Source organism: Babylonia areolata, chromosome 23, assembly GCF_041734735.1.
Source record: "Babylonia areolata isolate BAREFJ2019XMU chromosome 23, ASM4173473v1, whole genome shotgun sequence".
Classification (NCBI taxonomy): Eukaryota; Metazoa; Mollusca; class Gastropoda; order Neogastropoda; family Buccinidae; genus Babylonia; species Babylonia areolata.
Window position 1 is genome coordinate 9,910,019 of NC_134898.1, and position 25,000 is coordinate 9,935,018.

At 45.4% G+C, this 25,000-nt stretch overlaps 1 protein-coding gene across 9 annotated transcripts in view; it reads right to left on the reverse strand.

Moving 5' to 3' along the window:
- LOC143297899 (uncharacterized) overlaps nucleotides 1-25,000 on the reverse strand; it is a 116,296-nt gene that overhangs the window by 35,103 nt on the left and 56,193 nt on the right. For all 9 annotated transcript variants that reach the window (XM_076610442.1, XM_076610436.1, XM_076610444.1 and 6 more), the window contains exons 2-12: nucleotides 20,598-21,801; nucleotides 17,315-17,386; nucleotides 15,057-15,128; nucleotides 13,373-13,444; nucleotides 12,251-12,337; nucleotides 10,232-10,419; nucleotides 8,666-8,781; nucleotides 7,826-8,012; nucleotides 5,727-5,845; nucleotides 3,379-3,437; nucleotides 1,479-1,672 (exon numbers count right to left, since the gene is read on the reverse strand). In XM_076610442.1, the coding sequence (XP_076466557.1) occupies nucleotides 1,479-1,672; nucleotides 3,379-3,437; nucleotides 5,727-5,845; nucleotides 7,826-8,012; nucleotides 8,666-8,781; nucleotides 10,232-10,419; nucleotides 12,251-12,337; nucleotides 13,373-13,444; nucleotides 15,057-15,128; nucleotides 17,315-17,386; nucleotides 20,598-20,827 (1,396 nt within the window). In that variant the 5' untranslated portion in view covers nucleotides 20,828-21,801. The remainder of the gene's footprint in view (nucleotides 1-1,478; nucleotides 1,673-3,378; nucleotides 3,438-5,726; nucleotides 5,846-7,825; nucleotides 8,013-8,665; nucleotides 8,782-10,231; nucleotides 10,420-12,250; nucleotides 12,338-13,372; nucleotides 13,445-15,056; nucleotides 15,129-17,314; nucleotides 17,387-20,597; nucleotides 21,802-25,000) is intronic.

Below are 25,000 nucleotides of genomic sequence, written 5' to 3' on the forward strand. Positions count from 1 at the left end.
GATTTCAAACTAATAACAATAAAAATAATGATAATAGAAATAATGGTTGAAAAAAAAGAAGATAATACCATTTATTTTCAGTCTAATATCATTATCTTAGATGAAGACTATAAATACGTAAACAACATAGTGCATGATGCCAATGTAATGCGCAACACTCAGAACCGGAAGTGCTATCTTTCACATGGACTTGGTTTTGTGGGGATTTTTGTTTGGCTTTTGTTTGTTTGGGTTTTTTTTTTACAAATCGTTCACAGTTCACTGAATAACTTTGAATTTGTATTTCTTTTTATCACAACAGATTGCTCTGTGTGAAATTCAGGCTGCTCTCCCCAGGGAGAGTGTGGCGCTGCAGCGCCACCCATTTTTTTGTATTTTTTCCTGCGCGCAGTTTTATTCGTTTTTCCTATCGAAGTAGATTGTTCTACAGAATTTTGCCAGCAACAACCCTTTTGTTGCCGCGGGTTCTTTTACGTGCGCTGAGTGTATGCTGCATACGGGACCTCAGTTTACCGTCTCATCCGAATGACTAGCGTCCAGACCACCACTTAAGGTCTAGTGGAGGGGGAGAAAATATCGGTGGCTGAGCCGTGATTTGAACCAGCGAGTTTCAGATTCTCTCGCTTCCTATGTGGACGCGTTACCTCCAGGCCGTCACTCCACAGTAAATTTCTAGCTGAAACATCGATTTTTCACACGCATTTTCAAGCTGTTCATGTTGCACGTGTACCTGACACAATGTGTATTCAGTGCGAAGCACAAGCTCGCAGCATGATCTAATTTATCATTCGACTTCTGATAATATTTCATGAAAATATACCAGCTTTTACTGGGATTCGTTTCTTTTAATTTTGCGATATGGCTTTGTGCACTGTGGTACCAACATGGGATATGAAATGGACATTGTTCAGGCATTGTGATGTGTGACACTAATGCTGAGTGTTGTGTTGTCTGTGATGATTTGTGTACGTGTCTGAACATACTTTAGTGTTTGGTTGGATGTCTGTTCAGGGTTATGGATGTAGGATTTTCAGTGTTGGTGTTTAAATGCATGATTTATTCCTCATTTGTTTTTTTGTTGTTGTTTTTTACACTATACAACGCAGTTGAACATGTTTTACATAGAAAAAAAACTTAACTTTTTTATGACGTCGGTTTGCGAAGACCACAGTGAAGTGCTCAATGACACGCTGTATATTTGTCTATCCATTAGTAATTTTGGCTCGATATCTACACAGCCAAATGCATGTGTGTGAGTTTGCGTGCGTGTGCGTGCGCGTGCACGCGCGTGCGTGTGTGTGTGTGTTTCTGTCGGAAATGTGACACATAATTCTCACACACACACACACACACACACACACACACACACACACACACACAGACAGAGACACGGAGACAGAAACACAGAGAGACAGAGGGAGTGACAGGCAGGACGAAGAAATCACGAACAAAGAGAGGACAGCCAAACGCTGACTCACTGGTACGGTGCCCCACAGCAGCGGCCCCTCCCACGTAGTAATGGGCCACCTTGCTGTCCTTGAGGAAGCCCCGCTGCGCGCTCTCCACCACCTTGGCGTACAGGAAGTGGATCACCTGGCTGGCGTTCTGGGTGCTCGTGCTCAGCGTCGTGGTGTGCACGTGCGTGGACACGTGAAGGCAGGGCTCTTCGTCACTGCACAGGGCAGACATGAACCCCATGAAGCGAGTCAAGGAGTAGTCATTCCAGACCTAAAAGTATTGTATTGTTCTAATGTCAAGTACATATGCTTCAGAAACCTGACAATTAAGCATATAATTTTTTGACTGCAGCTTGATGAAGCCTTATGTACACGAACGTGTGTCATCACAAGTGACTGAGAACGTTGATGTTTTTGACTTTTTGCATTCATTATCAGTTGTTTCGCTTGTCAGTTTAACGACTTCTCTTTTACGAAGTCCTTTAAGTAATTTCCTGTAATTGTATTTAGAAATTTCTTTCAAATTTCACCCTCATTTCACCCTCATTTGCCCAGTTTCCCCCAACCCTCCATTCATTCACATCTCCCACCCCTTCTAACCGATAATATTCAAATGTATTCATAAATACTTTAACAACAAAAATCACCGATATGTTGACGGGACATTAAACAAAGTTCCTCCTCCTCAACCTAAAAGCTCCAACGCAGGGAATGGAGTGGGTGGGGTTTACATTAAAAAGTGTCCAAAATAATGTTCGATGCTGGACAAGAGAAGAGAATACATGGCAAGACAAGACAATGAAGAGAAAGTAAAAACATAATAACTCGAAATCTAAAGTCTGAAAAGAAGTGCACAAGAGTATGTAAAGCAAAGTGGAAGGAAAAACAAATATCGATGGGCGTTCCACACGTTTGCTGCAAGTGGAGTGATGGCCTAGTGATGGCGTAGTGGAGTGATGGCATAGAGGTAACGCGTCCGCCTAGGAAGCGAGAGAATCTGAGGGGGATGGTTCGAATCACGGCTCAGCCGCCGATATTTTCTCCCCCTCCACTAGACCTTGAGTGGCGGTCTGGACGCAAGTCATTCGGATGAGACTATAAACCGACGTCCTGTGTGCAGCATGCACAAAGCACACGTAAAAGAACCCACGACAAGAAAAGGGTTGTTGCTGGCAAAATTCTGTAGAAAAATCCACTTCGATAGGAAAAGCAAATAAAACTACACGCAGGAAAAAAAAAAAAAAAATGGGTTGCACTGTCAGTATAGCGACGCACTCTCTCTGGGGAGAGCAGCCCGAATTTCACACAGAGAAATCTGTTGAGATGAAAAGAGAAATACAATACAATTCAGAAGAGAAGAGACGACACGAGATAACAAAATACAAGACAATGGGTGTTAACGCGAAAACGCCACCACAGTGGGGGTGGGGGAGGGTATATAGATGGATAGATAGATAGATACACGGGCAAAATAAATATGTTGAAGTGTTATTCAACGATCGTCGCTGGACAAGACAAGACAAACAGAAGAACAAATAAAGGGAATAACTTAACGGATTCCATAAATGGGAAGTCGTTAACCCAGCAAGAGAAACAGCTGATCATGAATGTGAAACGTAAAAGATAATCGACGTTCCGAGGGACTGTACATGACAGACTTTTATGCAAGCAAGGCTTCATCAACACACAGTCCAAAATGGTATGCTGGGTTGTATAACAACAATAAAACAAACACACTCGATATCAGCGCAATATCTAATCCGCAATGAATTAGTTAAGCAATCTGAAAATCAAACTTGAAACAGATCTGTGATTCGGACCAGCGTCCGAAAACGTCCAGTGACGATGGATTCAAGCTGAGCTGAATCAAATCAAAATGTTGCCAGAAGTGATGCAGTGATGCAGTGCCATAACCACTCACTGGAAGCCCTGGAACTCCACAGAAAACCCACCGTCCAGGTCTTGAAACATCTCGATCAGCTGCAAGAGAAAAACGTGAGGACGCGTCAATACAATGCATGGACAATACAATTTATGAAAGAAAAACGTTGTATTGTATTGTATTGTATTGTAATACTTTTTTCCACATAGTTATTTCTGTGTGTGTAATTCGGAGGTCTATAGTGGGTCTGATCCGGTTCTGAGAAAATGGAAACACGGGGAGAAAGAGACAGTGACACTGACACTGATACTGATTTTAGTTGTGAAAGCCACCGACCCATACACAAAAGAGGGATGTCACATCAATGTGAGGGACAGGGGAGATGAGAGTAGTAGAAGGGGTTGGGCCCAAATATATTTTCAGTGTTCGTTGTTGTTGGTTTTTTTCCTGTCATCAAAAGTACATGTAAACCATGCCGTCTCGGAGAAAGCAATCAAAATAATCAATGGAAGCTCTGTTTATAACATTTACGTGAAGAACGGGGCATTTTCAAACAGTTACAAGAAAATGTTTTGAAAAGAGGTATGGTATGGGCATGATGCAATAAAACAAACTTGATGTATTTCTGAAATTACACACCCAATCGACATAGCGGAATAATGTAGGGTTTCATCTCTAAGTTTATGTGCATAGAATACACACATTGAAATTTTCCTGGAATCTATGGTATAGGTTTTGTGTAATAGACTGTACAAAGTATTTTCATTGTCATTGTCTCATGTGCTTGTGTCTGAATTTCGGAGTAAACTGGGCATTCGGTTAGAAAGGGCAGTTCATTTTCAAGGGTGTTTGGACACAACGGACATTTTCGATTGTCTGATACATTGTTAACTAAACTAAGCCTCTTATTTACAACTGGTTCGTTTATTCCCAGTCTTCGTCTAATAAGTCTGAACCTTTTGATTGTGATATGATATGACAACGTTCTGCCACATGGTCGGTCTTGAAAGGACGGTGCACTTGAAAACTGTCACTGCTTTGCATTTTTTTCTTTTCCACTCTTCCCAAGAATTGTCTATCATTTCATTTCATTCGTGTAGGACAATGAGAAAGCAGTGTCGTTTACTCCTACTGTCGAAACATCGAGAACTCCAAAAGATTCAAAGCAGGCTTTACTGTCCTTTGCCCAGTCACCTGAACGCCGGGAGGTTGAGAGAGGTAAGAGAGAGACAGAGACAGAGAGAGAGAGGGAGGGAGAAAGGGAGAATGAGGGCTTGTGAAAAAGGAAGAGAGAGAAAGAGAGAGAGGGGGAAAGAGAGAGAGAGACGGGGAGAAAGGGAGAATGAGGGATTGAGAAAAAGGGAGAGAGAGAAAGGGAGAGAGAGAAAGGGAGAGAGGGAGAGAGAGGATCGGGGGGGGGGGAGAGAGAGGAAAGAGAGAGAGAGGAAAGAGAAAGAGAGAGGGGAAGAGAGAGAGAGGGGCGTCGCCCCATCACCTCCCTCACCCCTTGCATTCCTTCCCCGCCCGTCATTCCAGTGGTGCAGGCATGATCAGAACAATTTGGCGCAATTAGCTGGTACCAAGACACCCCGCGGGATATGGTCTCTCTCTCTCTCTCTCTCTCTCTCTTCCCCGTGTTAGTCAGTTACCGAAAACATTTGCCTGCTGATTTATCGGCTTTGATAAAAGGGTAAATGCAGTTTGTCCAAATATATCGTGTTCCCATTTAAACGCTTTCCCATGTGTGACTGTGTGTATGCGTGTGCGCGTGCGTGAGTGTGCGTGTGTGTGTGCATTCATGAGTACGTGTGTGTGTGTGTGTGTGTGTGTGTGTGTGTGTGTGTGTGCGTGCGTGTGTGCGTGTGTAAGTGTTTGTGTGTGTACGTAAGTGTTGATGCGTTGGGGTGGGTGTTAGGAGAGAAAGAGGAAGAGAGAGGGATGAAGAGGAGGAGGAAGTGAAAGGGAAGGAGACATACAGACAGACAGACACACAGAGACAGAGAGAGAGAGAGAGTGGAGAGAGAGAGAATGTGTGTTTCTCTGCACTCTGTATTTGTGTGTTTGTACGACTGCAGTGATCATAGAGATACAAAGACAAAAACACACATGTTGCAACATTCACACAACAACAAAAATCCGTAAATCAACTATATAAACAATTTGTGAGGGAAAAAAATAAATCATTTCTGGGCCATTACGTTTTCAGGAAATATCCTGTTATGAGCCAGGTAAGAACGGTTATACTCCTCCTTGACATGGGGAATGCATTCCACAGTCTATGCCCCACAGGCTGCAAGAAAAGACAAGGCATGTTCATTTCAGGAACCTCCCTCAACAAGGTCTGTCCAAGCTTGCCAGAGGTGGCACGCACAAGAAAAGTATCTCACCTTAGACTGGTACAGTCGGACATCTGACTGGTAGCGGCTGTCGCTGGGGTCCATCATATAGGGCTGGAAAGGCTTCTCCAGCCGAAATTCCACCAGCAGTTCCAGCGAGTTAGTACGATCTGTAAAGAACACACACACACACACACACACGCACGCACGCACGCACACACACACGCACGCACGCACGCACACACACACACACACACACACACACACACACACATATATATATATATATATATATATATATATATACACACACATACATACATACAAAGGGTTAAGAGTCCCATAGCCTTTTACGACCACCGGGCCAATGATTTATCACCCACAGTGTCTGGAGCCTGGCATTGGAAGGAGCGGCCCGATACTGTTTTTCCTCCGCTTTTAACCTTCCCCGACTGAAGTCAGGTACCCACTCACCCACACCCAGAGTGAGGAAGCTCGGAGTAAAGTGCCTTTCTCAAGGACACGAAACACCATGCCGAAACCGGGGCCTCGACCTCTGATCACCGGTGGAGGTCCAACACCGAAAGGTCTCTGCCGCGATGCCTCCATGCCACCTGGACATTAGTGATTGACACAAAGCAACACAGAGATCTGGGGTTCTTGACACCAACGCACATGTGATGTGGTGCTGTGGGAGAAGGGTCTGTGTGGGTCTGATAGAGGGAAGGGTGTTTGGTTTAAAGAGGGGTTTGAAGTTGGGAGGGAGCCGGGGGGAGAGGTGGGCCTGGGGGTAGGGTGGGGGGGGGCGGACAGACAGAAGCAGACAGAGCGAAAAGCTGAGGTAGTGCTGGACACACAGAAGGAGTGAGAGAGAGAGAGGGGGAGAGAGAGAGAGAGAGAGAGAGAGAGAGAGAGAGAGAGAACAAGAACAAATATCTTATTGAACAAGGCCTTCTGCCTATAAATTATCCAAGGAGTGCGGGGTTCACAATGGGACAAACATGATGCATGAGAATAATTAAACATTAGTCTGGATATGGAGAGAGAGAGAGAGAGAGACAGACAGACAGACAGACAGACAGAGACAGAGAGAAAGAAAGAAACGAACAAACAAACAAAGTATTTTGAACTTGAGAGAGGAAGTGGTTTTGTTGTAGTTGTTGCTGTGACTGTGGTTGTGTTTCGCGAAGGTAATAATAATAATAATAATAATAATAATAATAATAATAATAATATCAATATTAATAATAATAATGATATGGAGAAGGAGAAAAAGTAGAGGAAGAACAAAAACAAGTACAAAAAGCAGAAGAAGAAGAAAAGAAGACTAGCAATTACAACAGAACACAGAAAAAATGATATATATTTATTACATTATCTGTAAAAATAAATAAATAAATAAACAAGTAAAACTGAACTCTTAAGCAGTAGCGATAATGACTGTAGCTATAATGACAGTACGAATGACAATAACGGCATCAAAAATATATATATATAAAGATCCAAACAAACCATCAACAAAATGAATCCACCTCCCATATACCCTTCGTTACACTCATAGCCAAACAGCAAATCTATGATGACGACATTTCATTTTAACTCTCTCCATACGAACGGCGAAAGAGACGACGTTAACAGCGTTTCACCCCAATTACCATCATCAAAATATTGCAAGCGGAAGGCTCTTATACTGAAGACGTGAATGTTGACAAAGAATACCACAATTCTGACGACGGAAATTAAAGGTTGGGTCATTCAGACACCCACTGGACATCCGAGGGGTCTGTGTAGAGGAGAAGAGAGGACTGACCGTACTGAGTGAGTTAAAGACAACAACGCGTAAAAGAAAAAAGTACAGAAAAGAAACTAAAACAAAAAGTGAGCAAGAACAAAAGATCAGTATCAGTATCAGTAGCTCAAGGAGGCGTCACTGCGTTCGGACAAATCCATATACGCTACACCACATCTGCCAAGCAGATGCCTGACCAGCAGCGTAACCCAACGCGCTTAGTCAGGCCTTGAAAAAAAAAAAAAAAAAAAAAAAATAGTAGTAATGAAAATAATGATAAAATAATAATAATAATAATAATAATAATAAATAAATAATTAAATAAATAAGACAACAATGATGATAAATAAGCAGAACCCACCTCCCATATCCCCTTCGTTACATTCGTAACCGACGCAGCAGAAGACACAGGAGAGGGGTCTGGGGTCGTTGAGGACACAGTGATGGGAGTTCAGTCTCTCTCTGGTCAAACAGTCCACATGGCTGGAGCACTGCTTGCTCACTGACAGGCGGTGCCCTCTTTTCTCAATCTGGCTCTGACACATCGCCTGACAGAGGCCAAACAGCGGTGCAGTAGCTCGGGTTGTGGTTTGTGGTTTGTTGGTGTGGGGGTGGGGGTGGGGGTGTTGCGTTGTTGTGTCTTGTGTTGTGTCGTGTGGTATATGATATGATATGCCGTACTGTGCCGTGCCGTGCCGTGCCGTGCCGTGCCGTGTTGTGTTGTGCTGTGCTGTGCTGTGCTGTGCCGTGTTGTGTTGTGTTGTGTTGTGTTGTTGTGCTGTGCTGTGCTCTGCTGTGCCGTGATGTGCTGTGCCGTGCCGTGTTGTGTTGTGTTGTGTTGTGCTGTGCTGTGCTGTGCTGTGCTGTGCCGTGCTGTGTTGTGCCGTGCTGTGCTGTGCCGTGCTGTGCTGTGTTGTGCTGTTCTGTACTGTGCCGTGCTATGCTTCTGTGTTATGCTGTGCTGTCCAGTGCGAAATTATGTTGGTGCTGACCCCGAAAAATGAAACGATGACGACAGTGATAATGCTGATGATGATGATAAAGAATCCAGAAATTATACAACAGCGTTGAAGAAGATAAATACATCAATGATGGTAGTGGCGGCGATTATGGTGATGAATACAACATCAAACCAACCAAACAAACAAAAAACGAAAGAACAAAAAAAAGCAAGGTTCGTCATAATGGGTTTTTCTCTCACCTTGGGCTCGTCACACTCAACTACCCCGCTGCCATCACACTGGTACTGCGTCGACTGAGAGCTACAGGTTGTGCAGTTCTGCCCAGACTCGAACACAGACACCTTGCGTTCTGAACCTGAGAGAAAAAAAACACACAAAAAAACAGCACTTTGGATATGAGCGTGCATTAGCACTCAGCAAGGCTCCAAACGCATGAGGTCTGGTATGGATTCTGAACCCAGGAAGAGGTATCGCTTTCTTGTATGAAAAGGTCAACTGTGGTATAGTGTAGAAAGGGGAAGGGGTGAGGGGGTAGGGACAGAGAGGAGGGAGATAAGAAAAAAAAAGAGGGAGTGAATGTGAGGAGACAGAGAATGGGGATGGGATGGGAGAAAAAGAGGTAGGGAGAAGAGAGACAGAGACAGACAGAGAGAATCAAAGGAATGAATGGGTGAGTGAGTGAACGAGTGAGTGGGTAAGTGAGAAAAGAGAGCAAGATTTAAAAAAAAGAGAGAGACAGAGACAGAGACAGACCAAGATATATGTTATGTGCGTATCACTGACAGACACAGGAATCATAAACTCCACTGACATGAGTTGTTTGTCAGCACGACCAGATAAGTCAGTCAGGTCAGTCGGTGCTTCACTCAGTCAGTGGGTCATTCAGTCAGTGGTTCACTCAGTCAGTGGTTCATTCAGTCAGTTCCGTCAGTGGGTCATTCAGTCAGTTCAGTCAGTGGGTCACTCAGTCAGTTCAGTCAGTCAGTTCAGTCAGTGGGTCATTCAGTCAGTTCAGTCAGTCAGTTCAGTCAGTGGGTCACTCAGTCAGTTCAGTCAGTCAGTTCAGTCAGTGGGTCACTCAGTCAGTTCAGTCAGTCAGTTCAGTCAGTCAGTTCAGTCAGTGGGTCACTCAGTCAGTTCAGTCAGTCAGTTCAGTCAGTGGGTCATTCAGTCAGTTCCGTCAGTGGGTCATTCAGTCAGTGGGTCATTCAGTCAGTTCAGTCAGTGGGTCATTCAGTCAGTGGGTCACTCAGTCAGTGGGTCACTCAGTCAGTGGGTCACTCAGTCAGTTCAGTCAGTGGGTCACTCAGTCAGTTCAGCCAGTCAGTTCCGTCAGTGGGTCACTCAGTCAGTTCACTCAGTCAGTGGGTCACTCAGTCAGTTCTGTCAGTGGTTCACTCAGTCAGTTCACTCAGTCAGTTCACTCAGTCAGTGGTTCACTCAGTCAGTTCACCCAGTCAGTGGTTCACTCAGTCAGTGGGTCACTCAGTCAGTGGTTCACTCAGTCAGTTCAGTCAGTGGGTCACTCAGTCAGTTCAGTCAGTCAGTGGGTCACTCAGTCAGTTCAGCCAGTCAGTTCAGTCAGTCAGTGGGTCAGTCAGTCAGTTCAGTCAGTCAGTGGGTCACTCAGTCAGTTCAATCAGTTGGTCACTCAGTCAGTTCAGCCAGTCAGTTCAGTCAGTGGGTCACTCAGTCAGTGGGTCATTCTGTCAGTGGGTCGCTAAGGCAGTTCAGTCAGTCAGTTCACTCAGTCAGTTCACTCAGTCAGTGGTTCACTCAGTCAGTTCAGTCAGTGGGTCACTCACGGGCGCAGCGTCTGAAGTCTCGGGCCGACATGTGCTCCAGAAGGGCAGGACCGCCGCGGGCGCTCTTGCAGCGGAAGCCGTCAAAGTGGACGCGTGCCAGACTGCGGGCGGCAGACAGGGACCTGGCCCAGTTCCGGAGGGCACGGATGTGGCAGTCACACCGGATGTCGGCATTCCCCTGCAGGCGTCTGGTTCATTGCCCCCAAAAAGAGACGGACAAACAGAAGAAGAAGAAGAAGATGATGATGAAAGAAGCGCGGGATGAAGAGTGTGTGTGGTGGTGGTGGTGTTGGGGTGGGGTGGGGGGTAGAGGGAGTATAAACATGCGTTCATGAACGCACGCACACAAACGCGCGCGCAAACATGAGCACGGAGATCTGCGTGCAGACAGACATGCACAAAGAATGTACGTTTACTGTTCCCATCCAGCATGCATAATGTACGGGAAGAAATGCACATTCAGCTGCGCTCTGATACATTCACTCATAAAGGATGCTCACAACACATACGCACACACACACATACACACAAGTACACACACACACACACACACACACACACACACACACACACATACTCACTCACACACACACACACACACACACACACACACACACATACACAAACATACACACACACACACACACACACACACAAGTGCACACACGCTTACACACACACACACACACACACACACACAAGTACACACAAACACACACACACATTGCCCGAGTTCGCGGGTGCCAGGACGTACAATATAAAACACTGGAGCAAGTGGGTATGCATATGAAGACAGACACGTGCAAGAAGGGACGTTTAGTTCTCCCCCCCCCCCCCCACACCCCCACCCCCAGTCTGCTGCCAACCCCCGTCAGAATAATGTGCGGATATATATATACATCCACCTGTACTCAGATACATTCACACACACACACACACACACACACACACACACACACACACACACACACACACACACATCATTGCTGTCACCCACACCGACACCCACGCACCCCATACTTCTTCAAGGCCACCTGAGCCACCTCCCACCCCCCTTCCAGAGACATTCCACAATCTCCCTCCCTCGACCCCGACACCTCCTCCTCTTCCTCCTCCAATCCCTACAGACCTCCCACAGCCTTCAGCCTTCCCCCAACCCCTCTTCCTCCTCCAGGCCCTACAGACCTCCCTTCCCCCAACCTCTCTTCCTCCTCCAGGCCCTACAGACCTCCCTTCCCCCAACCCCTCTTCCTCCTCCAATCCCTACAGACCTCCCACAGCCTTCAGCCTTCCCCCAACCCCTCTTCCTCCTCCAATCCCTACAGACCCACAGCCTTCAGCCTTCCCCCAACCCCTCTTCCTCCTCCAAGCCCTACAGACCTCCCACAGCCTTCAGCCTTCCCCCAACCCCTCTTCCTCCTCCAAGCCCTACAGACCTCCCACAGCCTTCACCCTTCCCCCAACCCCTCTTCCTCCTCCAATCCCTACAGACCTCCCACAGCCTTCAGCCTTCCCTCAACCCCTCTTCCTCCAATCCCTACAGACCTCCCTTCCCCCAACCCCTCTTCCTCCTCCAATCCCTACAGACCTCCCTTCCCCCAACCCCTCTTCCTCCTCCAAGCCCTACAGACCTCCCACAGCCTTCTCCTTTCCCACAAACCCTCTTCTTCCTCCAAGCCCCTATAGACTTCCCATATCACCCCCTCCCCATACCCCTCCGCACTATCACTCCTTCTCCAACCCCCCAGAAACCCTCACAACGCCCCACAACCCCCCTCACCTACCCGCTTCCCCAGACAGCCCCGGACCCCAACTCCCCCAAGCCCCTCCGCCCCCCGACTGCCACCTCCCAAGACGCCACCACACCCTCTTCCTCCTCCAATCTCTACAGACCTCCCACAGCCTTCAACCTTCCCACAAACCTTCTTCATCCTCCAAGCCCCCAAAGACCCCCACCCCACAACTCCCGGCCACCCGGCCACCCGCCCATACCCTCCTCCCCCACCCCACCCTCCTCACATGGTGACTCCAGAGGTGGAAGAGCTGGCGGGAAGAGTGGTGAAAGCCCTCTCGTCTATCCTCATGATGCGATTGTTGGACAGGTCTCTGAAACACACACACACACACACACACACACACACACACACACACACACACACACATCCACACACACACACACACACCCACAATACATACACACATACATACACAGCCGCACACGAACACGAACACGCACACACGTACCCAGTCATTGTATGAACAATATGTATGCAACACACACACACACACATACGTACATACATGCATACATACATACACACGCGCGCGCTCAAAGCACGCACGTACGTACACACACACACACACACACACACACACACACACACACACAGATGCACACACCGCCAATAAGAGTACAAAGTCTCTGCATCACACACACACACACACACACACACACACACACACACACACACACACACACACGCACACAGATACGCACACATACACACACACCGCCCATAAGAGTACAAAGTATCTGCATCACACACACACACACACACACACACACACACACACACACACACACACACACACACACACACACAACTTGGAAAAACCCTACTGAAGTCATTCCTTACCATTACTCACCGAACTCCGGGCAAAAAGAGGTCAGGACTTACCCCTGATGTCATCAATTAGTCGCCTTCATTACCCCGTGATTAATGTCAAAAAGCATTACCTTAATACACGTACGTGTGTGTGTGTGTGTGTGTGTGTGTGTGTGTGCTTGCGTGCGTGCGTGCGTGCGTGAGTATATGTGGTGTGTGTGTGCGTGTGTGTGTGTGTGTGTGTGTGTGTGTGTGTGTGTGTGTGTGTGTGTGTGTGTGTGTGTGTGTGTGTGTGTGTGTGTGTGTGCCGTCAACTAGTGGTATGAGCAAAAACACTTCTACTACTACTACTACTACTACTACTACTACTGCAAATAATAAAAATAATGGATGGTGCAGATCTGTTTATGCATTTGTGACAGAACGTGCAGATTTTGTGCTGTACACTGTGTGAAACACAAAGTGATCATACTCAGGTGACAGAGCGCTCATTTTCCTCTGTACACTAAATGAAACAGACGGTAACCAGGCTCACATGCCACTGATGGAGGACAGGTGCTGGAACATGCCTGCCGTCACTTGACTCAACATGTTGTCCTTCAGCACCCTGAAAACAAAACATCGTCATCGTCGTCATCATCGTCGTCGTCGTAACGTTATCAGCATCTTAGCAGTGGTATAAAAAGCATAGTAAATACAGCAACAGCAGTAATTATCGTAGTCGTCGTAACGTTATCAGCATCTCAGCAGTGGTATAAAAAGCATAGTAAATACAGCAAGAGCAGTCATTATCGTAGTCGTCGTAACGTTATCAGCATCTCAGCAGTGGTATAAAAAGCATAGTAAATACAGCAACAGCAGTAATTATCGTAGTCGTCGTAACGTTATCAGCATCTCGGCTGTGGTATAAAAAGCATAGTATATACAGCAACAGCAGTAATTATCGTAGTCGTCGTAACGTTATCAGCATCTCAGCAGTGGTATAAAAAGCATAGTAAATACAGCAACAGCAGTAATTATCGTAGTCGTCGTAACGTTATCAGCATCTCAGCAGTGGTATAAAAAGCATAGTAAATACAGCAACAGCAGTCATTATCGTAGACGTCGGAACGTTATCAGCATCTCAGCAGTGGTATAAAAAGCATAGTAAATACAGCAACAGCAGTAATTATCGTAGTCGTCGTAACGTTATCAGCATCTCAGCAGTGGTATAAAAAGCATAGTAAATACAGCAACAGCAGTCATTATCGTAGACGTCGGAACGTTATCAGCAACTCAGCAGTAGAATAATAAAAAAATTTAAAAAAGTATATAGTATCTGCAGCAACAGCAGAAGTAGCAAGAGTGGTTGTGATGATGATACAGTGGCACGGCCGTTTGGCATTGGTGGCGACGGTAGCAGTGTTTGGGGCAGCAGCAGTTGTAATAGCAGCAGCAAAACTAAGAGTTTCAGTTTAAATTTCTAAAGGTACTTATCAGAGTGGATTTCTTCTACATAATTTTGCCAGAGGCAAATCCTTTATTCTTTTTCAGTACGCCAAGTGCGTGCTGCACACGGGACCTCGGTTGATCGTCTCATCCGAATGACCAGACGCTCAGCTCGATTTTCCATATCAAAGTCAGGGTCAAAATGTATTCCGCAGATATATCAAACTGGATGTTCCAAAATACGTTCCAACCAGTGCACTGGTATTGTATTACACTGCTTTCTTTTGTATTGTGTTGCAATACATTTCAGTGTGTTACGTTGTATTGTATTGTATTGTATTGTATTGTATTGCTTTACTTTTAACCAAAACCAATTTCTCTGGGTGAAATTTTGGGGCTGCTTTTCACAGGATGAGCGCGTCACCACTGCAGCGCCATCTCTTTTTCTTTCTTCTTTTTTTTTTCCCTGTCTGCAAGCGCTATTCGTTTCATTATGGAAGTGGATTTTCTGCAGTTTTGCCAGGGACAACCCTTTTGTTGCCGTGCGTTTGTTCACACCTTGGGTGCATGCTGCACACGGGACCTCGCTTTACTGTCCCATCCGAAGGACTAGCACCCAGACACTGCACAATCTTTCAAGGTCTGGTGGAAGGGGGGGGGGGGGAGTGAAAACCCTAGTCCGTATATGGGGCTCGAAGTTGTGGACGCTCGCCGCTTTTCCTAATCGGACGTTTTACCACTGAGCCAACATTCCACCTTCTTCATTTAATTAAGCACACACAAATACTTACAGAGTTTCCAGGAGGTACATATTGCCAAAGGCACCGGCCTCGATGAAAGATATGGAGTTGTTTTTTAAAGACCTGTGGAGCACAGAGAACAATAAACACACGAATACAATAACGAAACAATAGTAAAACGCATGCATGCACAGACACACAGACAGACAGACAGACAGACACACACACACACACACACACATACACACACACACATATATATATATATATATATATATATATATATATTAATATATATATATAATTAAATATGTACAATCTCACGCACACAGACATTTCATAACAGCATCAGAAGACACATAATCATAAAAAAAAAGATCATTTCCATCAGTTAAGGATGATATCTGAAACGCAGCAAAAAATCTTGGAGACACGCAGTGTGCAAGCAGTCAACAGGGGTTGAAAAGAAATTACAACTGGACCTTCGAGTATACTTATTATTATTATTATCATTATTATAATGATGATGATGATGATGATAGTAATAGTAATAATAATAATAATAATAATAATAATAATGATAATGATGAGTGGGAGAAGGAGAAAGATGATGATGATAATAACGATAATGATAAGAAGAAGAATGGCTAATAACACCGACCGGCAGCACAGGTTTCCAGTGCGCTAAGGATTAGCATCAATGTGGTTACCAAAAAAACACTATAACAATGGGCTTTATAATCATGATTTACAAGCAAAACAAATGTAATCAGTCAATGACAAAGTACACACACAAACACACACACACGTGTGTGTGTGTGTGTGTGTAAGTGTGTGTGTGTATGTGTGTGTGTGTGTGTGTGTGTGTGTGTGTGTGTGTGTGTGCGTGCGTGTGTGTGTGTGTGTGTGTTCCAAAGACATTTTTTTCAATATTCATTACATTAACATTTTTAGTTTTACTTCAGCGCTTTCGGGAGTTACCCAATATCTATACATTTCTCATTTCAACCCTTTGATGTTACCAGCAACACATATGAACTGCGATGAGCCATGTATCTACTTTCACTTGCACCTGTTTTAATGATAATAATAATAATAAGGTCATCATTATCATCATCATCGTGTACATTTGTACTGATAGAACCCTTTCTCTCTCACAGCTCAGGGCGCTTTACATGAAAGACAAAGTTACAAATTACATGAACCACACATGACCTCTCTCTCTCTCTCTCTCTCTCTCTCTCTCTCTCTCCTCTCACCTTTTTATTATTTTTTTAAACAAGATTCTGTGTGAAATTCGGGCTGTTCTCCTCGGGGTGAGCGCGTCACCACAGTGCAGCGCCACCCCATTTTCTGTCAGCAGATCTATATGTTTTCTTTTACTGTCAAAGTTGATTTTTCTACAAAATTTTGCCAGGGACAACCCTTTTGTTGCAGTGAGTTCTTTTTTTCCATCTGCTAAGTGCAATCTGCTCACAGGACCCCGGTTTATCATCGCATCCGAAAGACTAGCACCCATACCACCCATTCCACCACTCAAGCACGGGGAGATAAATATCGTACATGGGAATCAAACCCGTGGACGCTCGTTTCCCAGTGGGGCATATTACCACGAGGCCACCTCTCCATCTTCTTACGGTGTCCTGAATAACGGAAAGCGCGTATTGTTGAGTGAAGGTGAACGACGAGAGGTATGTTTATTCTGATGGCATGCCTGTTTCCCTGGTGCTAATGAAAACAACGGTCTCCCAGCCAGAGTAAACTGCTGCTACTCTGGGGGGCACTTAGTACAGGAGCCTTGCTGACGAGAAAATTCTGGCTTTTTCTTCTGTCGCTGTTTCATTTTTTTTTATGGTGGCAGTTGTTGTTGTTGCGGTCGTTGCTGTTGTTGTTTCTGTTGTTATTATTGCGGTTGTTGTTGTTGTCGTTGTCGTCATAGTTACGGAAGTGACTCAGCAGCAGTGCTGTGTCTCCCTATGGCGTGTTCCCCCCTGACAACCTGGTACCGGTGATTTATGTGGACTGCCGATGCCAGGAAGGAGGCAGACGAACCTGTGTGGGGCTGTGTATTGGGGGTCTGGAATAGGCGGCGTGAGGATGATGCAACTGGAATTATGCATATTGTGGGGCGAAAGATAAACACGTAAGGGAATTTCCAGTTGCAAGCCAGAGTAAATAATACACATTCCAAGCGAAAACCATAAAGAAAATATATATTTCTGAAGGCCTCTTCTGATCAATAACCATGCTGGGGAAATGGGGAGGGGAGAGGTTTATCAATAATGACAGCGTAAAATAATCATACTCACAGAGTTTTCATTTTTTCTAAGCTGGTAAAATCCCCGCTTCGAATCACCGTTAAACCATTATTATCCAGACTCCTGAAACAGAACGGAAACCAAATATCCGTATATTCAGATATCCATGTCCATTTCAAGCCCCAACAGACTAATTAGATAAATAATAAATAGATTAACTAGTAAACAACAACACACAAAAAACACGTACGTATATCATTATGAGATAAAACTAGGCACCAGTGGGCTCTGTGTGTGCGTGCGTGCGTGCGTGCGTGCATGTGCGCGTGCGTGCGTGCGTGTATGTGTGCGTGCGTGTATGTGTGTGTGTGTGTGTGTGCGTGCGTGCGTGTATGTGTGTGTGTGTGTGTGAACGCGCCTGTCGCAAAGCAAAACAAGACAAAACAGGCAGTACACCAAAGCACAGCATTGTAGAACAAGCACCGACAGCACAGCACAACACAAGAAGAACCAGTTTTAGTCATTATGGCGACGGTGCTGCGTAAGATCATTGTAAAACAGAAAATAAAGCACGACGACATGAAGAGAGAATGCGAGACAAGACAGACAAGACGAGACAATGCGAGACAAGACGAGACAAGACGAAACAATAATAGACAAGATAAGACCAAACAATGCGAAACAATGTGAAATTAAACGAAATACTGCGAGACAAAACTAAACAATGCCAGACAAGACGAGACAATGCGAGAAAGACGAGACAAAACGATACAAAAGACGATACGAGACAAGACGAGACAATGTAAGACAAAGACGACACGTGACAAGACGAGACAACATAAGACAAAGACGACACGTAACAAGACGAGACAATGTAAGACAAAGACGACACGTGACAAGACGAGACAATGTAAGACAAAGACGACACGTGACAAGACGAGACAACATAAGACAAAGACGACACGTGACAAGACGAGACAATGTAAGACAAAGACGACACGCGACAAGACGAGACAATGTAAGACAAAGACGACACGTGACAAGACGAGACAATGTAAGACAAAGACGACACGTGACAAGACGAGACAATGTAAGACAAAGACGACACGTGACAAGACGAGACAACATAAGACAAAGACGACACGTGACAAGACGAGACAATGTAAGACAAAGACGACACGCGACAAGACGAGACAATGTAAGACAAAGACGACACGTGACAAGACGAGACAATGTAAGACAAAGACGACACGTGACAAGACGAGACAATGTAAGACAAATACGACACGTGACAAGACGAGACAATGTAAGACAAATACGACACGTGACAAGACGAGACAATGTAAGACAAATACGACACGTGACAAGACGAGACAATGTAAGACAAATACGACACGTGACAAGACGAGACAATGTAAGACAAAGACGACACGTGACAAGACGAGACAACATAAGACAAAGACGACACGCGACAAGACGAGACAACATAAGACAAAGACGACACGTGACAAGACGAGACAATGTAAGACAAGGACGACACGCGACAAGACGAGACAATGTAAGACAAGGACGACACGCGACAAGACGAGACAATGTAAGACAAGGACGACACGCGACAAGACGAGACAATGTAAGACAAAGACGACACGCGACAAGACGAGACAATGTTAGGCAAAGACGACACGTGACAAGACGAGACAATGTAAGACAAGGACGACACGCGACAAGACGAGACAATGTAAGACAAGGACGACACGCGACAAGACGAGACAATGTAAGACAAAGACGACACGCGACAAGACGAGACAATGTTAGGCAAAGACGACACGAGACAAGACGAGACAATGTAAGACAAAGACGACACGAGACAAGACGAGACAACATAAGACAAAGACGACACGCGACAAGACGAGACAATGTAAGACAAAGACGACACGTGACAAGACGAGACAATGTAAGACAAAGACGACACGAGACAAGACGAGACAACATAAGACAAAGACGACACGCGACAAGACGAGACAATGTAAGACAAAGACGACACGAGACAAGACGAGACAATGTAAGACAAAGACGACACGAGACAAGACGAGACAACATAAGACAAAGACGACACGCGACAAGACGAGACAATGTAAGACAAAGACGACACGTGACAAGACGAGACAATGTAAGACAAATACGACACGTGACAAGACGAGACAATGTAAGACAAAGACGACACGTGACAAGACGAGACAATGTAAGACAAAGACGACACGTGAAAAGACGAGACAATGTTAGGCAAAGACGACACGTGACAAGACGAGACAATATAAGACAAAGACGACACGTGACAAGACGAGACAATGTAAGACAAAGACGACACGTGACAAGACGAGACAATGTAAGACAAAGACGACACGTGACAAGACGAGACAATGTAAGACAAATACGACACGTGACAAGACGAGACAATGTAAGACAAATACGACACGTGACAAGACGAGACAATGTAAGACAAATACGACACGTGACAAGACGAGACAATGTAAGACAAAGACGACACGTGACAAGACGAGACAATGTAAGAGAAAGACGACACGCGACAAGACGAGACAATGTAAGACAAAGACGACACGCGACAAGACGAGACAATGTAAGACAAAGACGACACGTGACAAGACGAGACAATGTAAGACAAATACGACACGTGACAAGACGAGACAATGTAAGACAAAGACGACACGTGACAAGACGAGACAACATAAGACAAAGACGACACGCGACAAGACGAGACAATGTAAGACAAAGACGACACGCGACAAGACGAGACAATGTAAGACAAAGACGACACGCGACAAGACGAGACAACGTAAGACAAAGACGACACGTGACAAGACGAGACAATGTAAGACAAAGACGACACGTGACAAGACGAGAAAATATAAGACGACGACACGTGACAAGACGAGACAATATAAGACAAAGACGACACGTGACAAGACGAGACAATGTAAGACAAAGACGACACGTGACAAGACGAGACAATATAAGACAAGGACGTCACGTGACAAGACGAGAAAATATAAGACAAAGACGACACGTGACAAGACGAGACAATATAAGACAAAGACGACACATGACAAGACGAGACAATGTAAGACAAAGACGACACGTGACAAGACGAGACAATGTAAGACAAAGACGACACGTGACAAGACGAGACAACGTAAGACAAAGACGACACGTGACAAGACGAGACAATGTAAGACAAATACGACACGCGACAAGGCGAGATGAAAACAAAGCAAGACAACCCGACGGAACGGAACAGCGAGCGACCCCTCCTCACATGAACACGGTGTCTGGGGGCACGGAGGAAGGGATCTGGGCCAGACCCCTGTCACTGCACTGCAGCTTCATCCCAAGCTCTGCCCGCGCGCACATGCACACGGAGTATGGGTCCCCACACGCCGATCGCGCTCCCTCCGCTCCCCTCAGCATCCACCCCCACACGGCCGCCACCACCACCACCCAGCCACAGCCGGTCAGCTGAGGTGCAACAACCTTCACCAGCTTCATGTTGTCTTGTCTTGTCAGGACTGTTCCTCTCCGAATATTATGGTTCCGCACACGACTGAACAGCTGGCGATAATTGTATTTGTTTTGTTAACATCTGGGTACAAACATTTGTGGATCGACTGTTTCGATGACAGCGTCATAGACACAAGGTTATTGTCGTCATTCAAAGCGATGGTATTAATCTCTGAAAACTTCATACAGCAGAAGTGTTGTCAGTTGGGGGGGGGGTTTCTTTGCTTTTCCTCCTTTGATGAGAAGGGGTTAGGTAGCCTTTTCTTTCACAGACAGGTTCCCCAACTCTAATCCCAAGCACTGGAGCTACACAGTTGAAGACATGTCACAAAACGGCACAAAAATAATGAAACAGAAAAAAAAAACAGAAGAGGAACCACACGAAATCTGCCCTAACGAACTGACACTTGTACACATGTGTTTGAGCTGCAGTACCATTGTAGGTTCATTGTCATGTCGTAGTGAAGAACAAACACTGCGAATCATTCAAGTGTTCCAGGAAAAGTGTTGCTCTGTGCGAAAGAGACGCCTGAGATCAACAATCTTGTCTTGAAAGCTGACATCCCGCTTTTCTGAGGGCAACACTATCACATAATCTGTATCTCGCTGCTGCAAAAACCAATGCCGTTGAAGGATCGCTTCCTCCGAGGAACAGAATTTTAAGTTTCAGGAAGTATCCGAGTTCACCCTAATTCCTTGTCAAGTCAGTAGTTCTCATGAAGTTTCTGTGTGCTCTCAAATATTTCTCCGCTGTGTGAGCTCCCAGTACATAAACATCAGTATCACCAGTTTGGTATGGAGGGTTAAAAAAAAAAAAAAAAAAAAGATGGAAAATGGAAAATAAAAGAGGCCACAATAATTGAATGATTCACATGCGCTTCCCAGATGACGCAAAACAAGGGCTATGACGTCACTTCCCCTTCACTCCTTGGCAGCCTCAGGCAGATTAGAAAGACAGGATCCTGCAACAGACGATAAAACAAGTTAACAAGTTTTTCATTGACGGTACATGTGGGTGCGTGCGTGTGTCCGAGCGTGTGTTTTAATAAGCATGGACATGTGTGCGGTTGTGTGTGTGTGTGTGTGTGTGTGTGTGATTGCTTGCTTGCATTTCACACGTGCCTGTAACAGAGCATTCACCACAGCAATAAATTGCAGTGTGCGTCATTGGTGGAATGACGTGCCTGCAGCACAGTGGCGTCCTGCTGATGGGGAACGTCCAGCCCTGGAACGCGAAGAAGATCCATATAACAATCAGGAAGGAGGGCAAAGGGCCAGACAGGGCCGCTCAGTTTCCTCTGACAGATTGTGCAAGTGCTGATGAAACAGCTTGGGTTGAAAGGCTAAAGGGATGGGAGAGAGGGGCAGGTGTAGTGGTGATTGTGGGGATGATGGGAGAACTGGGAGAGGGACTGGGTAGGGACGGCGGTGGTGGTTGGGGGAGGGGGGGGTCACGAGTGACACGGTGCCATGCATTTTGTTCTGTAGACAGGTCGTGCGTGTGTTGCAGGTGGATCAGTCATCGAAATCTGTCCATCTTTGTCTTTTTACACACACACACACACACACACACACACACACACACACACACACACACACTCCTTTTTTATTTCTCCTTCCACTTCATGTAAACATGTAAAGGAGAAAAAAAATCATAGAATAAAAAAAATCGATAAATAGAAAAAAAAAGAAAGAAAGACGGTAAATAAGCAGGGAGAATAGGAGGTTGGAGCCTACACCCTCCACCCCCCACAAGCGGTTAACATCCGACATGACAGACAGACGTCGTCATATCCATCTCTCATCCCATCGTGCTTGTTTGTTGTTGTTTTTATTCAGCGTTTTGCGCTAACCACTCTGCCTGCCTGCCAGTTCAGAACTACACGTAACGCAGCAGCTGGTGAGGTCTTTTACCTGGCCTGTGGAACCAGCCTGCTGAGAACTGTTTGAAGACCGAGCGACCGCGCCAGGTTTATTTTTGGTGGTGCGGTGCCACCACGTTCGTTTGTGTCAGTCAATGATACAGATGTGTGTTTGTTTGTTTGTTTTTCCGAACATGTGTTGTGCTGTGCTGTTTGTGTTGCACCGCATTGTACCTTATCGTATCGTGTTGTAGTGTAGTGCAGTGTAGTGTAATATAGTATAATGTATTACTTCTTTTATTTTATCTTTTTTTTCTGCCCCATCGTCTGCACCATTTCAGTGGCATTACTCCCACGCCGCTCACTTAGATTCCCCCATACACGGCCACACCCGGGTTCGTCCGTCACACTTCCAGCGTCGGCAGTCCGCAGGGAACCATCGATGTCAGGTCGCCAGGAGGCCACACACCAGAGTAGACCCTGCACTGCTGCTGAGTCACTTCGGTGGTGTTCAGTGCTGCCTGTTCTGATTTAACGTACTTAGGACACGACCTACTAAGCCCCCTACTAACGACAATAATGGCTTAGACTGAGTGAGCGTCCCTCCCAGAGTGGAGACCGCCACCACGTCCCTCAAACAACAGCCCCCAATGAATCTGCCGACACTGAAGACATTGACAGAACTCACCCTAAGCACAGAAGTGGAGGGGTATGGAAACTGAGGTCACCATGAGAGCAGGGCATGAAAGGCCACAGACTTTGAGACTGTTTTGTTTATATTAATGATGATGGATGAGGAGGATGACGATGTCGATGTTGCTATGGAGGTCCATGCTGGTCAAGTAATTAGAGCAACACACCCAAAGACGCATCCTTGAAGTGGATGACACTCGACTGTGTGGTCCCAGTCTCCCCATTTAAGCCCACAGCACACTCAACTCTGGTTAGGAGCCGGCCACGGGCCGAAAAACCCACCTCCGCTGGGATTCGAACCCGCGTCCTCCCAGCCGTCAGTCCGCGACGCTAACCACTTCGCCATGGCAGCTGGTGTATTACTTCTTTTTGTCACAACATATGTCTAGTCTCTGTGTTTCTCTGTGTGAAATTCTGGTTGCCTACCCCCCGGGAGAGCGAGTCACTACAGCGCTGCACCACCTTCAACTCAATATATATATATATATATATATATATATATATATATATATTTTTTTTTTTTTTTTTTCTTTTTTTTTTTTTTTTTCTGTCTGCAAACGTATTTCTTTTATACTCAAAGGAGACTGATCATTTCTCCATAAATTTTGGCCAGGGACAACCCCTTGGTTGATGTGGGTTCTTTGAAGCGCGCTAAGTGCATGCTGGTCCTCGGTTTATCTTCTCACTCGAAAGACTAGCACCATGACCACCACATACGGATTAGTGGGGAGCAGGTGGTGGAGGTAAAAATCACGTTCGCTTCGGGACTCGAACCGGTGAACACTTGACTCCTTGTCAGGAGCATTACCACTAGGTTACATGGACAGGACGCCTGGCCCCGTAGCTGTATGTGACATGGAGGACAATGAAACCGATTCAACACAGAGAAGGACAATGAAACAGATTCAACAGAAGGACAATGAAACAGATTCAACAGAAGGACAATGAAACAGATTCAACAGAAGGACAATGAAACAGATTCAACACAGAGAAGGACAATGAAACAGATTCAACAGAAGGACAATGAAACAGATTCAAGACAGAAAGTGACAATGAAACAGATTCAACACAGAGAAGGACAATGAAACAGATTCAACACAGAGAAGGACAATGAAACAGATTCAACAGAAGGACAATGAAACAGATTCAACACTGAGAAGGACAATGAAACAGTTTGAACACAGTGAAGGACAATGAAACATATTCAACATGGAGAAGGACAATGAAAAATATTCAAAAGAAGGACAATGAAACAGATTCAAGACAGAGAGGGACAATGAAACAGATTCAGCACAAGGACAATGAAACAGATTCAAGACAGAGAGTGACAATGATCAGATTCAACACAGAGAAGGACAATGAAACAGATTCAACAGAAGGACAATGAAACAGATTCAACAGAAGGATAATGAAACAGATTCAACACTGAGAAGGACAATGAAACAGTTTCAACACAGAGAAGGACAATGAAACAGATTCAACATGGAGAAGGACAATGAAAGAGATTCAACAGAAGGACAATGAAACAGATTCAAGACAGAGAGGGACAATGAAACAGATTCAACACAAGGACAATGAAACAGATTCAAGACAGAGAGTGACAATG